Raw genomic sequence first — 15,761 nt, forward strand, 5'->3', positions numbered from 1 at the left:
GGATTTTTAGACTAGTAAAACCATCCAGTATAATGGTGAATACATGTCATTATAGTCAAAACTCATGAAATGTACAATACAAAGAATGAACCCTAATACATACTTGATTGATGATGAGTGAATATTAGTTCATAACTTATAATAAATGTATGATATTGTGCAGGATGTTGATGGTGAATGAGCTGTGTGTGGTGGAGAAGTAATATGTGAAAATTCTCTTAATTTTCATTCAATTTTTCTGTGAACCTGCAGCTGTTCTAAAAAAGTTTATTAATTTAAATAAATAAAAATTTAAAATTAAAAATAAAGTAGGGGAGGTAAACCTAGGGAGTTTCAGTAACAATTCTATATTTTTGATTCTTGAAGAAAATAATAGAATAAAGGGCCCTGGGGCTGTGAATAAAAAATGTATAAAACAAATTTATTCTGTAACTTCTGGTTCTGCACAAGACAATCAATTCTCTATATTTTTTCCTCTAGATATACAGAAAAATCCTGGCTATTATATATAAAGCAAACATAAGAAGAATCTGATGAATGAAAAAAATATAGCAGCTAGGACACTGAAACCTGTAATAGTGCATTCCCTGAGCCTTCTTTTGCCTCATATCTTCTTAGACTAAGTGTTAAAGAGAGCAGCCCAGAAATACCAATAGGTGCAAACAAATAAAAAAAGCCCCAGTGAAACCTGCTGTTTTTAGCCAAGAGACAAGAAGAGGGGCAGTATAGCAAGACAGAAGTCTTTCATACAATTACTTCTCTATTCCAGACAAACTATGCCACCCTGCCTCCAACCTATCCCCACGGCAAAGACTAGTGGTAAGCCTGGACTTCAAACCACCAAGCTATAATGAAGCATTTTCTCCCTTAAGACGTGGCAAAGGAGTCCTATTAGGAAGGGAAGATTTATATCACCTTCCAGGGCTAGCAAGACCTCTCCCATGGTGTCACTGAAGGTAACCTGGGAGTAGGAATAAGACACCTCTACCCTTTACAGCCAATGTTGTGAATGGGGAACCTAAACTCCTACCTTCCCCTAGTAAGAAAGAGGTAACTACTCTCCCTGGAAATCAGTTGCAATTCAATGAAGAAGCTGGACATTCACTCCCATCTGGCAGTAATAAAAAGGTGCCCCCAAATCCCTGTAATATACTAGAAAAAGCAGCTTGCTAAACACATTTAAACAGTATCCAAAATTAAGCCAGGCATGGTGGCACATACCTGTAATTCCACCTACTCAGGAAGCTGAGGCAGGAGTATTGCCTGGGCAACTTAGACCTTGCCTCAAAATAAAAAATAAAATGGATGGGCTGGGGATGTAAGTCATTGTTAGAGCACTTGCCTATGTTACTGTATAAGGCCATAGGTTCAATCCCCAATAACATACACATACACACACACACACACACACACACACACACACCCCAGATTCAAAAGGAATAGAAGAAATGAAGAAGTAACAAATGAACATCTTATAACAGAAAATACAATAAATAAAGATCAACAGATAGTTTAACAGCACAATGAACATGACAGCAGAAAGACTCAGTGAACTTAAACATGCATCATTCTTACACAAAAGGAATGATCTAATCTGAACAACAAAAAGAAAATGGACTAAGAAAAATCTATTGGCTTGCTCTTCCCTTCATAAAGAAAACGAATGTGATTTTATATAAGAGTATATGATAAGAAAGGATCATGGTAGAAACTGATATAAAGTTATTATGACAAGACTGAATAATACTCCTATTAAAAATTGAAAGCTGTCCAGAGAGACAAGACCTTAAAACAAATCAAAATTGTACCTGAAATTTCAAGTTAAGCTAATGGCAATAAAATAATGTAGGCATGAAAAATATATATAAATTAGAAAACTATTTTAAAGTGACTAAAGGTTTTTAAAAATTGTCATATCTAATGGACAGTTTTAAATTTTTTTGTTTTAATTAGTTATACATGAGAGTATAATATATTTATGCACTTTGATATATCATACATACATAGGATATTATTTCTCATTTTCTGAATGAACATGTTGCAGAATCATATTTACCATGTAGACACACACACACAAACACACACACATACACACACAGTAATAATGTCTATTTCATCCTACTATCTTTCCTATCCCCACATCCCATCTCCACCCCTCCCATCACTTCCCTCTACCTAATCTAAGATAATGCTATTCTTCCCTAGTGACCCACGTTTATTGTGAATTAGCATCCACATATTAGAGAAAACATTTGGCCTTTGGTTTTATGGGATTGGCTTATTTTGCTTAGCATGATATTCTCCAACTCCATCCATTTACCTGCAATTGCCATAATTTCACTCTTCTTTAAAGCTGAGTAATATTACATTGAATATATGTACCACATTTTCTTTATCCATTCATCTATTGAGGGAAACCTAGGTTGGTTCCATAGGCTAGCTATTGTGAATTGAGCTGCTATAAATATTGATGTGGATGTGTCACTATAGTACCCTGATTTTCAGGCCTCTGTGTATAAACTAAGGATTTGGATACCTTTGTCAAATGGCGGTTCCATTCCCAGTTTTCTGAGGAATCTCCATTCTGCTTTCCATAGTGGTTGCACCAATTTGCATTCCCACCAGCAATATATGAGTGTTCCTTTTCACCACAAACTCGCCACCATTTATTGTTGCCAGGATTCTTGATGATTGTCATTCTGAGAGGAGTGAGATGAAATCTTGAGTAGTTTTGATTTGCATTTCTCTAATTACTAGAGATGTTGAACCCTTTTTCATATATTTGTTGATCAATTGTATTTCTTCTTCTGTAAAGTGTCTGTTCAGTTCCTTAGCCCATATATTGATTGGGTTATTTGTTTTTTTGGTGTTAAGTTTTTTGAGTTCTTAATATCCTAAAGATTAATACTTATTGGAGGTTCATGTGGTAAAGATTTTCTCCCAATCATAGGCTCTCTCCTCATATTATTAATTATTTCCTTTGCTGAGAAAAAGCTTTCTAATTGGAATCCATCCCATTAATTGACTCTTAATTTTACTTCTTGTGCTTTAAGAGTCTTGTTAACAAAGTCAGATCTTAGGCTGACATGGTAAAAATTTGGCCTATTTTTTCTTCTATTAGGCACAAAGTCTCTGTTCTAGTGCCTAAGTCTTTGATCCACTTTGAGTTGATTTTTGTGCAGGGTGAGAGATAGAGTTTAATTTCACTTTGCTACATATGAACTTCCAATTTTGCCAGCACCATTTGTTGAAGAGGCTATCTTTTCTCCAGTGAATGATTTTCATACCCTTGTCTAGTATGACATAACCGTATTTATGTGGGTTAGTCTCTGTGGCCTTTACTCTGTACCATTGGTCTACAAGTTTATTTTGGTGCCAATACCATGCCAGTTTTGTTACTATAGCTCTGTAGTATAGTTTAAGATCTGATTTGTGATGTTTCCTGCTTTAATTTTCTTGCTAAGGATTGTTTTAGCTATTCTGGTCTCTTATTTTTCCAAATAAGTTTCATAAATTGCTTTTTCTATTTCTATGAAGCATGTCATTGGGATTTTAGTAGGAATTACATTAAGTCTGAATAAATGATTTTGGTAGTATGGCCATTTTGACAATATTAATTCTGTCTTCCAGAAGCATGAGAGATCTTTCCATCTGAGTGTTCTCTCTTTTTCTCTTCATTATTATATATTTTATTTATTTTTTTAAAAATCTGAGGTTTTTCTTTAATTCTTTCTTAAGTGTTCTGTTCTTTCACCTCTTTTGTTGGATTGATTCCCAGTTATTTCATTTCTTTTGAGGCTATTGTGAATGGAGTAGTTTTCCTAATTTCTTTTTCAGTGGACTCATCACTGATGTACAGGAATGTGTTTGATTTATGGGTGTTGATTTTATATCTTGCTACTTTGCTGAATTCATTTATTAGTTCTAGAAGTTTTCTGGTGGAATTTTTTGGATCTTCTAGATATAGAATCATGTCACCAGCAAATTCTGATAGTTTGAATTCTTCTTTATTTATTTGTATTTCTTTAATTTCTTTCTTTTGTAAGAAATTAAATTAAATTTTGCTCTGACTAGAGTTTCAAGGATGATGTTGAATAGAAGTGGTGAAAGAGGGCATCCCTGTTGTTCCAGTTTTTAAAGGGAATGCTTTCAATTTTTCTCCTTTTAAAATGATGCTGGCCTTGGGTTCAGTTTTTATAATGTAGACCTATGTTCCTATTATCCCTAGATTTCTAGTGTTTTGAACATAAAGGTGTGCTGTATTTTGTCAAATGCTTTTTCTTCATCTATTAATGATGATCATATGATTCTTATTTTTAAGTCTATTAGTATGATGAATTACGTTTACAGATTTTCATATGTTGATCCAACCCTGCATCCCTGGGATGAATCCCACTTGATTGTGGTGCACTATCTATTTAATATGTTTTGAATGCGATTTACCAGCATTTTATTGAGAATTTTTGTATCTATGTTCATCAGAGATATTAGTCTGAAGTTTTCTTTCCTTGTTGTGTCTTTGTTTCGTTTTGGAATTAGGGTGATATTAGCCTCATAGAATGAGTTTGGAAGGGCTTCCTCCTTTTCATGGAATACTTTGAGGAGTATTGGTGTTAATTCTTCTTTGAAAGTCTTGTAGAACTCAGCTGAGAATCCAACTGGTCCTGGGCTTTTCTTGGTTAGTAGGCTTTTGATAGCATTTTCTATTTCATTACTTGAAATTAATCTGTTTAAATCATGTATGTCCTCCCCATTCAGTTTTGGTAGGTCATGTGTCTCTAGAAATTTGTTGACTTCTTTGATATTTTCTATTTTATTAGAGTATAAATTTTCAAATTAGTTTCTAATTATCTTCTATATTTCAGACATGACTGTTGTGATATTTCCTTCTTTATATTGTATTTTAGAAATTTGAGTTTTCTCTATTTTTCTCTTCATTACCATGGCCAGGGATTTATATATTTTATTTATTTTTTCAAAAATCAATTTTTTGTTTTATCAATTTTTTCAATTGTTTCTTTTGTTTCTATTTCATTAATTTCAGCTCTGAATTTAATTATTTCCTTTCTTCCACTGCTTTTGGTGTTGATTTGTTCTTCTTTTTCTAGGGCTTTGAGATGCAGTATTAGGTCATTTATTTGTTGACTTTTTACTCTTTTAATGAATGCACTCAATGCAATAAACTTTCCTCTTAGCACTGCCTTCAAAGTGTCCTAGAGATTTTGATATGTTGTATCACTGTTCTCATTTACCTCTAAGAATTTTTTAATTTCATCCTTGATTTCTTCTACTGTTCATTCATCATTCAATTGTGTATTATTTAGTTTCTATTTGTTATAGTAGCTGCTATTTTTTATTTTATCATTGATTTCTAATTTCATTCTATTGTGGACTGATAGTAAATATGCAGGGTATTATCTCTATTTTTTTTAATTTACTAAGAGTTGCTTTGTGGCATAAAATATGGTCTATTTTAGAGAAGGAGCCATGTGCTGCTGAGAAGAAAGTATATTTGCTCATTGATGGATAAAATATTCTATATACGTCTTTTAAGTCTAAATTATTGATTGTGTTATTTACTTCTATAATTTCCTTACTTAGTTTTTGTTTGGAAGATCTGTCCAGTAGTGAGAGGTGTGTGTTGAAGTCACCCAGTATTATTGTATTGTGGTCTATTTGACTCTTGAAATTGAGAAGGGTTTGATGTACATAAATACTCCATTGTTGGGGCACAAATATTTATAATTATTATGTCCTGCTTATACATACTTCCCTTAAGAAGTATGAAATGTCCTTCTTTGTCTCTTCTGATTAACTTTGGTTTGAAGTCTACTTTATCAGAAATGAGAGTGGAACCCCCTGCTTGTTTATGCAATCCATATGAATGATAAGTTTTTTCCCATCCTTTCACCTTCTGTCTGTGGATGTATTTGCCCATGAGGTGAGTCTCTTCAAAACTGAATATTGTTGGGTCTTGCTAAATTTTTAATCCAATCTGCCAGTATATGTCTTTCAATTGATGAGTTTAGGCCATTAACATTCAAGGTTATTATTGAGATATGATTTGTATTCCTGTATTCCCTGTCATTTTGATTTATTTCTGGTTTTTGGTTTGTCTTAGTTTCTCATTTGGTTGTATGTCCCTTCAGTGTACCCACTTCCTTTGCTAGTTTTCACTTCATCCTCACGGAAGATTTTGTTGAGAATGCTCTGTAGTGTAGGCTTTTTAGTTGTGAATTCTTTCAATTTTTGTGTATCATGGAGAGTTTTAGCTTCATCTTCAAATATAAAACTTAATTTTGCTTTATATAAAATTCTTGATTGGCATCTCTTTTCTTTCAGAGCTTGAAATATATTATTCCAGGACCTCCTAGCTTCGAGGATCTGAGTTGAGAAATCAGTTGATATCTGAATTGGTTTCCCCCTATATGTAATTTGATTTTTTTCTCACATCCTTTAAGGTTTTATCTTTATTCAGTGTTGCTGAGGGCCATTACGAAGTAGGAATGACGCATCGAAATTTCCTTGCCAGCGTACCCCATGTTAAATTCGCTGTTGACCTTGCATGTGTGTTTGAGAAAGGTGACCCTGCTCAACGACCAGGGTGGATCCAGGATTAGGGTGTGTCCTGCAGTTTGAGGAAGTATCCCGCTCCTTGGGTTAAGGGCGTTCCCAGTTTAAGACCTTGGATTTTAGGGAAGTTTGATGTTGAGGATTATTGCTGCTGGAATTAGGGCGTTCCTGCTGCCTGAGCTCCCACTGAGTTCTCCTGCTGATTCAGAGAGCACTTTGGGAAGAAAGCCTCGTGGAGTAGGTGAATTGGGTGGCAGCAGAACTGCGATTGCCCCAGAACGTGTGTGGAGGCCGGTGTGAGTTCGGGAATAAAGATTTGCTGTTTGAATCTACAAAGCTGTGTGGTGGCTCGTGATTCTGTGCCCAGCCAAGAGTGCGGCACAGTGTATTAGTCATTCTCATTAAAATGTGTCTTGCTGTGGGTCTGCTGTAATTTTGTACATTTGGGGTTCTGTAAGCCTCTTGTATTTGATTTTCCATTCCATTCTTTAGGTTTGGGAAGTTTTCTATTATATCATTGAAAGATTATGCATTCTTTTGGTTTTTATCTCTGCTCCTTCACCTATTCTGATAACTCTTAAATTTGGTCTTTTCATATTATCCCATAATTCTTTGATGTTCTGTTCATGGTTTCTTACCATCTTCTCCACATGTTCAACTCTACTTTCAAGATTACATATTTTGTCTTCATTGTCTAAGGTTCTGTCCTCCAAGTGGTCTAGTCTGTTGGTAATGTTTTCTATTGAATTTATAATTTGGTTTACAGATTCCTTCATTTTGAGGATTTCTGTTTGTTTTTGTTCCATAATCTCTAGATCTTTATTGAAGTGATCTTTTACTTCCCATATTTTTTCTTTGATTTCACTGCTTATAGTATCCTTCACTTCACATATCAATTTAACTATATACAATCTGAACTCCTTGTTGTAAATTTCTTCTACTGTGTTATCAGTGGCTTCTATTGTTGAAGCATCTTATTTGTCTGGGGCACTTTATTCCCTTGTTTTTTCATGTTGTTAATGTGTTTTCCCATCTAAAAGTATAGATCTAAGGCAGGACAAATTCTACCCTATAGACCTATAGTGTCCCTGAAGGTTTCCAGAGTTTCACCTTTACTGGTGAGACCAATAAAGAGTATCCAGTGTAGACAACATATACCTTTAAACCTAATAGCTCCCACTATGGCATCTCACATTAAACCAAAATGATGAATTCAATAACTATCTATAGTACAAACAGAATATTTGTTAAACGATTTACAATTTCAAATGGTGGATGAGAGAACAGAGGTAGTGTAGTATGCAATAATTGCGAGGAAGAAAGAGAAGCTAGAAGTAAAAATTCACAGGAAGAGTGGAAGAGGAGCCAACAGAGATTGTCTGTTGGTTGGAGAAAATTTGGGGAAAAAATCCAAGAAAATAAAAAAGAGAGAGGAAGGATGTGAATAAAGAGACAAAAATTAAAGACATAAGAATACAACAAAAATGCAAAACACCATTCATGTCAATGTCCTCCACATACTGATGCATAAAAAACATCCTGTTCCAAATATGGTAGAGATATTAGTGAATAAAAAACTAAAATAAAATAAATCTTGCTGGAAAGTCGTACTGTCTCTGCCAGTGTTCAACCATTTCTCAGCCCTGTCTCTGATGTCTCTCGGGATCACCAAACCCAAATCAGTCCTTGCAAACCCAGTGTCTATCCCACAGATCTGGGCTTCAGATACTTCAGGCTCAGCCACGCTGCAGTCCCAAGATCTCAGCGCTGTTCCTACTTGCAGAAACCACCAGGGATACACTCATGCAAAGGAGCAAACCCACGATGCAGCTGCGAGACCAGGGCCACCAGCACTCTCAGCAGGAAGACCCCAGGCTTCTCCAAACCCGCAGGCACCCCCACACTGGACCTGGAGGTCCACCTGGAGTCCCCAGACAGATGCTCTTATGGTGGTAAACCTGCTTGCATGCAGGCCCCAGCCCCAGGCTGGTGTCCCAAAATGGGTGTAGCCACATGCAACCAAACCTGGAGTCTCCCTGAAAGCAGTTCTCTAGCCTGTGGTAGCTGCTTTTTTTTTTTTTTTATTTCAATAAAGAATAATAGACTGGAAAGAATAGAAAATCTATTGGTAATACCTTCAGAAAAATAAAACATGGAAAAAAATATTTATATGTAAATATAATTGAAAAGACAAAAATAATTCATGAAAAAATGAATACATAAAGTGAATAAAGAAAATAAAAGATAAATAAGATGGAGTTCTGAAATAAGAAAATCAAAGCCATGAGATAGAGCAAATATAGTATTGTATAATTTAAGAAAATTAAAAATAAAACTTGGGGCTGGAATTGTGGCTCATTGGTAGAGTGCTCGCCTAGGACCGGCAGGACCCGGGTTTGATTCCCAGCACCACATAAAAACAAAAGCATTGTATTGTTTCCATCTACAAAAAAGATTCATATTCTTTCTCTCTCTCTCTCTCTCTCTCTCTCTCTCTCTCAAATAAAAATTTAAAAATAAAAATATATAAATAAAACTTGAAATTATAAACTGAAAATGCACACTGAATATTTGGGGAAATCAATCACATATTGGGGGAAATGCAAAACACTGAGCTATATTGGTAAAAATCCATACAAATCTTAAGAAAAAAATTATTTGGGTGTCAAGACAATTATATATGTTCTTTTCAAATGTGCACAAAGAATTCACAAGATGCACCACTGTGGGCGAAAAAATAACATTCAGTGGTAGTAACTATTACAGATTTGAATTAGAACTCATTTGTAAGTCAGTGGTACAGAATTTGATTTGAAACCCATTTCAAACTTAAATTGTCTGTAATGAGAAGAAAAAAGGATTTGTACTCAATGACCTAATTTTAAATTTTAAAAACTAGAAAAAGAATAAATTAACCTCAAAGAAATAAGGGAATGAATAATGATAAGACCAGAAGTCAATAAATAAATAAACAAAAGAGAAAAAAAAAGTTGAACCTTTGAACCTTTGTAACAAGACTACACCTAAATAATTAGCAAAAAAACGACAAAAGCCTTACCTTGGCCAATTTTGTAATTTTACCAAAACCAGGCTTCCAAGAGGGAGCTGTGAATAAACAATCTTAAATCCACTTTGATGAAGCTGAGTCTCTTCAGGAAAGTCTTCTTCAGAAATAGAACACTCATTATATCTTGAGTCAGCATTCATGAAGCAATACCATGGTTTACTGTGATCAACTTTGGCTGCATCCTCACTTAACAATAATCTCCATTTCAAACAACTTTCATTTTCACATTGAACCCATACTCTGTTTATATACATACTGTTTTCCACTGAAGAATCCATTGCACTGTTATAAAACTTAGTTATTTTATCATTAATTTTTCCTTTTTCCATACATTTAATCTGAAAAATAAGAAAAAGGAAAATAAAAAATAAGCATTCAAAAGTATGAGAGAAAATTCCATCCAAAATCAAAGAAATAACTCTTCTTTGCCTAACATCTCTGTATCATGAAGATATATGTTGAACACGTTTAACTTCCACCCACACAAAAACAAAAGAACAAAATGGAAACATCACTGTGCAAAAACTGCTCCAAAAATAAAAATAAGAAAAATATGATGGACAACATGAGGAGTAGAGATTAGTTAATTTCTACTAACCTACTAGACAGCACACGTCTGTAGGTATCCAATATTTTCTGTCAACAGCTAAGCCTTATTGAACGACAACAATGTTCTAGGTATTATTCTAAGTGCTTTATTTACACATTTCACATAGTATTCCCAATCACCTTATAATGCCCATTTTTACAGGGTAGATTTGAGATAAGAAAAGTAAAAATTTTTTTAAAGATCCAGAGATATGATAAAGTAAAGGTGAGATTTAAATGCAGGTAGTTTAGTTTTAAATTTTGTGATCTTAACTTTTAGACTGTATTGTTCCTTGAGTATTCATAAAGGATGGCTTGACAATTCTTTTTCTTTTTCTAATTCTCCAGAAAATCAAATGTAGCAAATTATTTTACCATATAAGATTTAAAATTAATCAGAATTTAAAGGGATTTCTTATGTCATTTACCTTTAAATCTATTAAAAATCCAAATTGTTTTCAGAGTTTTTTAATTATGAAAATGCTACACATATAAAGTTAGAATTGTATGACTAAGCTTCTAAAACATAATATCAATAATAATAGTTACATGTACACTAATAATATAACTAACTACAAGTAAAACTAATTATTGACAACTTATTTTGCAATACCAAACCTATGTCTTAAAAGAAAAAAAAAGCCTTTGGTATACCATATCCACAAGCTAATAAAACATGTAAGTTAACACCATTTAAAGAAGTCTTTAATTCATGAGTTAATCATATATTTAGAAACTTACTTATGCATGTCATATACCTTCCTTGGGCCACTATAATTTGCTTTAGAAATTTGCCAATATATTTTAATATGTCTTATGTGAATGTATCCAAAGAAAATAAACATAAAAGAGACCAAACCATAGTTATAAAAATCAAAAATATTCATTGAAGCACTGTTTATCATACTGAAAGTATAGAAAACCTAAAAACAGGAAGATTTAAATATATCAGAAAATATAAAACTTTGCCAATAACATTTAATTTTTACTTGCTTAATTCTTGAACTGGTAAGGAAATTTATAAGGAGCAATGTAAACTGCAATTGAAGTGAATGGATTTATTACATTTCTCTCTTTTACTCTGAAATTTGTTTATGCCTTCTCTCATTTATTCTTTATTTAATTTTTCAGAGATGTTTTAAAAATTAGTTTTGAAATTTGACTTAATACATTTCCCTTATCCCTTCTTTCTATTTTCTTTAGAATTCTTTTTTCTTTTCATTGATGCTTAATTAATTCATTTCCAATCTTTTCTAATATGAGCATTGAAGGCTTTACTTTCCACTCTAAGTATTACTAAATATTACTCAATTTTAAATATTGAATTTCAATTCTGTTTATCTTTGGGCCCAGGAGTAATTTACACTTAAAAATTTTTGAGAGGGTCTCTGTATTTGAGGTTTATCATTTTATTATTGATTTTTTATACAATTTTATTTTAGTCAAAGCTTGCTGATACAGAGACCTGGGGATCACAGCAAATATTGCCACAGTGACCTGGCCAGAATGCAATTGAAACAAGCACAGAAACCCAATGGGATTCAGTTCAGAGATATGCAGGAGAGTGCGACTCATTTTCCTTTTGAGTTTGGTGATTCATGTCAGCCAATAAGAACGAGAATACTGAACAAGCAAAAATAATTATACTTGGGGAATGAGTCTGGGAAGGCCATATTCATGGGTGGTGGAGAACAGACCCATGGAAAGTTAGCAATCTTGCTGTCATTTTGTAGGCCCCTGAGACCCAAACACCCAGCAGAAATTAACATTTTTCTGGATCTAGAATGCATTGATTTAATCTCTACTAAGCAGATGCCACCTAATAAAATTCCAGCATTCTAGCCACCAGAAATTCCCATTTAGAACTATGTGCCACCCCTATCTTGGAAGTGCATCTATCTAGTCTGTATCAACAAAACTCCAATTGACCGTACTTTCCATTTTGTCCTGCTTTACAGGATAGGAGAAATATCTTTGCCAGCTACTCTTCCAGGAGAAAATTAATATCTAAAATATATAAAGAACTAAAAATAATTATACCCCAAACACTAAATAACTCAATTAATTGATGGGCAAATCAACTAAACAGACACTTTTCAAATGAAGAAATACAAATAACCAAAAAATTTTCAACGTCTTTAGCAATTAGAAAAATCCATTTTAAAACTACACTGAGATTTCACCTCACTAGTGTTAGAATGGCAGTCATCAAGGATACAAATAATAATAATAAGTGCTGGAGAGCACTTGGGGAAAAAGGAACACTTAAACACTGTTGATGAGATTATAAATTAGTACAATCACTATGCAAATCAATATAAAGTTTCCTCAAAAGACAAGGAATGGATCCACCACATGATTCAGCTATATTACTCCTTGGTATTTATCCTAAAGAATTAAAGTCGGCATAAAATAGTGATACATGCATACCCATGTTGATAGCATCACAATTCACAACAGCCAAATTATAGAGCCACCCTAAGTGTCCATCAGTGGATGAATATATAAGCAAATGTGATATATATACACAATGGAATTTTACTCAGCTATAATTTAAGAATGAAATTATGTCATTTGAAGGAAAATAGATGGAACTTGACAGCACTATGTTAAGCAAAATGAAAATTAGCCAAACTCAGAAAATCAAGGATCATGGTTTCTCTCATATGTGAAAGCTAAGAGAGGAAAAAGAAAAAAGAAGTGATGGAGGGTGTTTCTTATGAAAACAGAAGGGTAACCAGTAGAGTACAGGAAAGGAATCAGGAAGAGGAAGCAAAAGGGAAAATACTGGAGAATTAAATTAACCAAATCATATTAATTTATTGTGTGCCTATACAGATATGCACCAAATCCCACTAATTATAATGCACCAATAAAAGTAAATAAAATAAAAAGTAGCAAAAATCACTTCCATATATTTAAAAACTATTTCCCTGCACTACCTCCATGGTTATTTCCTTAGCTCCTCTATCCTCAATTACGATTAATCTATTGTTGAGTTGTTAACTTCAAAGACCTTTCCATATACAGAACTCTATTTATTGGAATTCATTGTGTATTTATTTATAAGATCCTGTTCTTTTCTTAGGTATAATTGCTGTTAGCTGAATTTGTTGAATGTCCTGTTAGCTTACTTCCTTGTAATTTCTGTAAATTTTTAAAGTGAATACATCTCTAACCAAGTTTTATCTGTGGAAATACTTTGTGACTTGAAATGAGTATGAAATTTTGTGTTTACTTCTGTAAGACCCAGAAGCATTACTGTATGGGATCAATATTTTATTAATTTTTAAAATAAAACAAGTACCTATTACAGATATTAAATCCAAAATTCCCTAAGGGTAATTGATTCTTAAAGTCCATACCATATAAAGGCAAACAGGTATCTTTGTATTCCTTTGTTATGATTTAAAAAAAGAAAAAAGCTTAAAGGCCTCTCTAATTGTAGTAAGCCCTTTGACAGACTGTACTATAAGAAGGCAATTCTAAGAAGGCAATTCAAGTTCCAATTTTATACTTCACTAGTACTCAAATCCTCATTTTCTGTCAAAACATAAACCCTTAGATTATGGGGTCTACCAACTACTCATCTCTCATTTCCCCTTTTCTTATACTCCCATTCCCTAAATGGGAGAAACAGCATCAACTTAGATGATAACTCCTCTAGTTTTCCGTTCTCTCTTCTTTTCTGACCCTTGAGAATTTTTCCTTTTTTTATGGCTCAGCTATATATAAGCAACAATGTTTGTTATATTTCATTACTTCTGGTTATATATACATAGCAGGAACGAAGGTAAGATTATTCATGTTATATGATTTATATTACCAGATCTGGCAAGCTATTTTGCTAGAACTGGTAAGCTGTTACACTTTTTAATGTAGGAAGTGAATTACACATTCTGTACATCAGCTTGTATTTTTCATGACATCATAAGTTGTAAACATTTTTAATTACATGAAATATTCCACACAGTTCATTATATAGATATACCAACAATTGTTTAAATGATATCTTTTAACCTAAATATTCATTTTATTCGCAATTATTACTACAAATAATATTGAATAACTTCAGTCAGTCACCCAGTCAATCAAGCAATCTTTTTTGAGTGTATACTGTATGCTAGAAACTTTGGCAGTGGTAATAGGATGAAGATGAAGACAGATGTTTCTTACTCTCAACTTTATTCACAAGTGGAAAGTTTCAGAATTCCCCCAGATACTGAATAAGAATATCTGGGACTAGCACCTAATAATCAGTTTGTAAAATAACAACTACTCTTCAACAGATGAGTGGATAAAGAAAACGTGATTTTATACACACACATACACACACACACACACACACACATCTACACACACACAACAGAATATAATTCAGCCATAAAAAAAGAATGACTTGATGACTGTCATTCTAAGTAAAATAAACAGATCCTCAAAACATCAAAAGTCAAATGTTCTCTCTGATATGTGGATGCTAACACAAAACAAGGAGAGATAGGGGAAGAATAGAAGTTCAGCTGATTAGACAAAGGGGAAGGAAGGGAAAGAAGCAGGGATAGACACCAAAAAGACAATGGAAAGAATATAACATGGCTTTTCTATGTACACATATGAATCTCCATAGTGAATCTCCAAATCATGTACATCCACAAGTATGTACATGATCCTAATTAGAATAAAACATACTTCCTGTTTGTATAAATGTCAATATACCCTACTCTCATTTATAACTAAAAAGAAATAAAAATTAAAAATAAGTGACATAACTTTTCTGATGCATATGCTTTTGAAAATTGAATACATGTTTCCTAAAACTTTCCAGAAAAAATTAACAACAAATGATAGGTGTTGCTTGTTTGTAATCCCAGCTACTCAGGAGGCTGAGGCAGGAGGATCCCAAGTTTGAGGCCAGCATCAGCATTTTAGCAAGACTCTATCTTAAAATAAAGAATAAAAAAGGGTTGGGATAAAGCTCAGTGGCAAAGCATCCCTGGGTTCAATCTCCAGTACTGCAGGAAAAAAATTAAACCATATAATCTTCTAAATATTCTTCCAGTTGCATTCCCAAAGTATCTTATATTCTATTAAGTTTTGTCCTAAAGCTATATTTGGATGTGTTTATTATTCTTTTGTTTGTGTCATTTATTCTGCCTTGATTTATTGAATGAATCCAGATATTGTATTTTTGATTCTCATATTCAGAATGTTGGGTCAGAACTACTCAAAATCCATTATGAAGTAGTACCTCCTTGGTTTTAATGACATGAACTTCGCTTTGTGACATAATAAAGAAATATATTAACTATATTTTCAAGAAGAAATAACTTGGTATCTTTCTTCTTTCATGGTTTTAATTGATTAAAGACTTTCATTTATAGAAACTATATTTATCTTCTTTTTTTAAAAGAAGATTTTTATAGTTGTAGATGGACACCATGCCTTTATTTTATTTATTTTTATGCAATGCAAAGGACTGAACCCTGTGCCTCACACATGCTAGGCAAGCATTCTGAGCTACAGCCTCAGCCCT

At 33.3% G+C, this 15,761-nt stretch overlaps 1 protein-coding gene across 2 annotated transcripts in view; it reads right to left on the reverse strand.

The window, feature by feature from the left end:
* ZCWPW2 (zinc finger CW-type and PWWP domain containing 2) overlaps nucleotides 1-15,761 on the reverse strand; it is a 147,963-nt gene that overhangs the window by 91,892 nt on the left and 40,310 nt on the right. For both annotated transcript variants that reach the window (XM_081285004.1, XM_081285003.1), the window contains exon 3: nucleotides 9,632-9,978. In XM_081285004.1, the coding sequence (XP_081141130.1) occupies nucleotides 9,632-9,969 (338 nt within the window). In that variant the 5' untranslated portion in view covers nucleotides 9,970-9,978. The remainder of the gene's footprint in view (nucleotides 1-9,631; nucleotides 9,979-15,761) is intronic.

This window comes from Spermophilus citellus (genome assembly GCF_964194105.1).
Source record: "Spermophilus citellus genome assembly, chromosome: 3".
Lineage (NCBI taxonomy): Eukaryota > Metazoa > Chordata > Mammalia > Rodentia > Sciuridae > Spermophilus > Spermophilus citellus.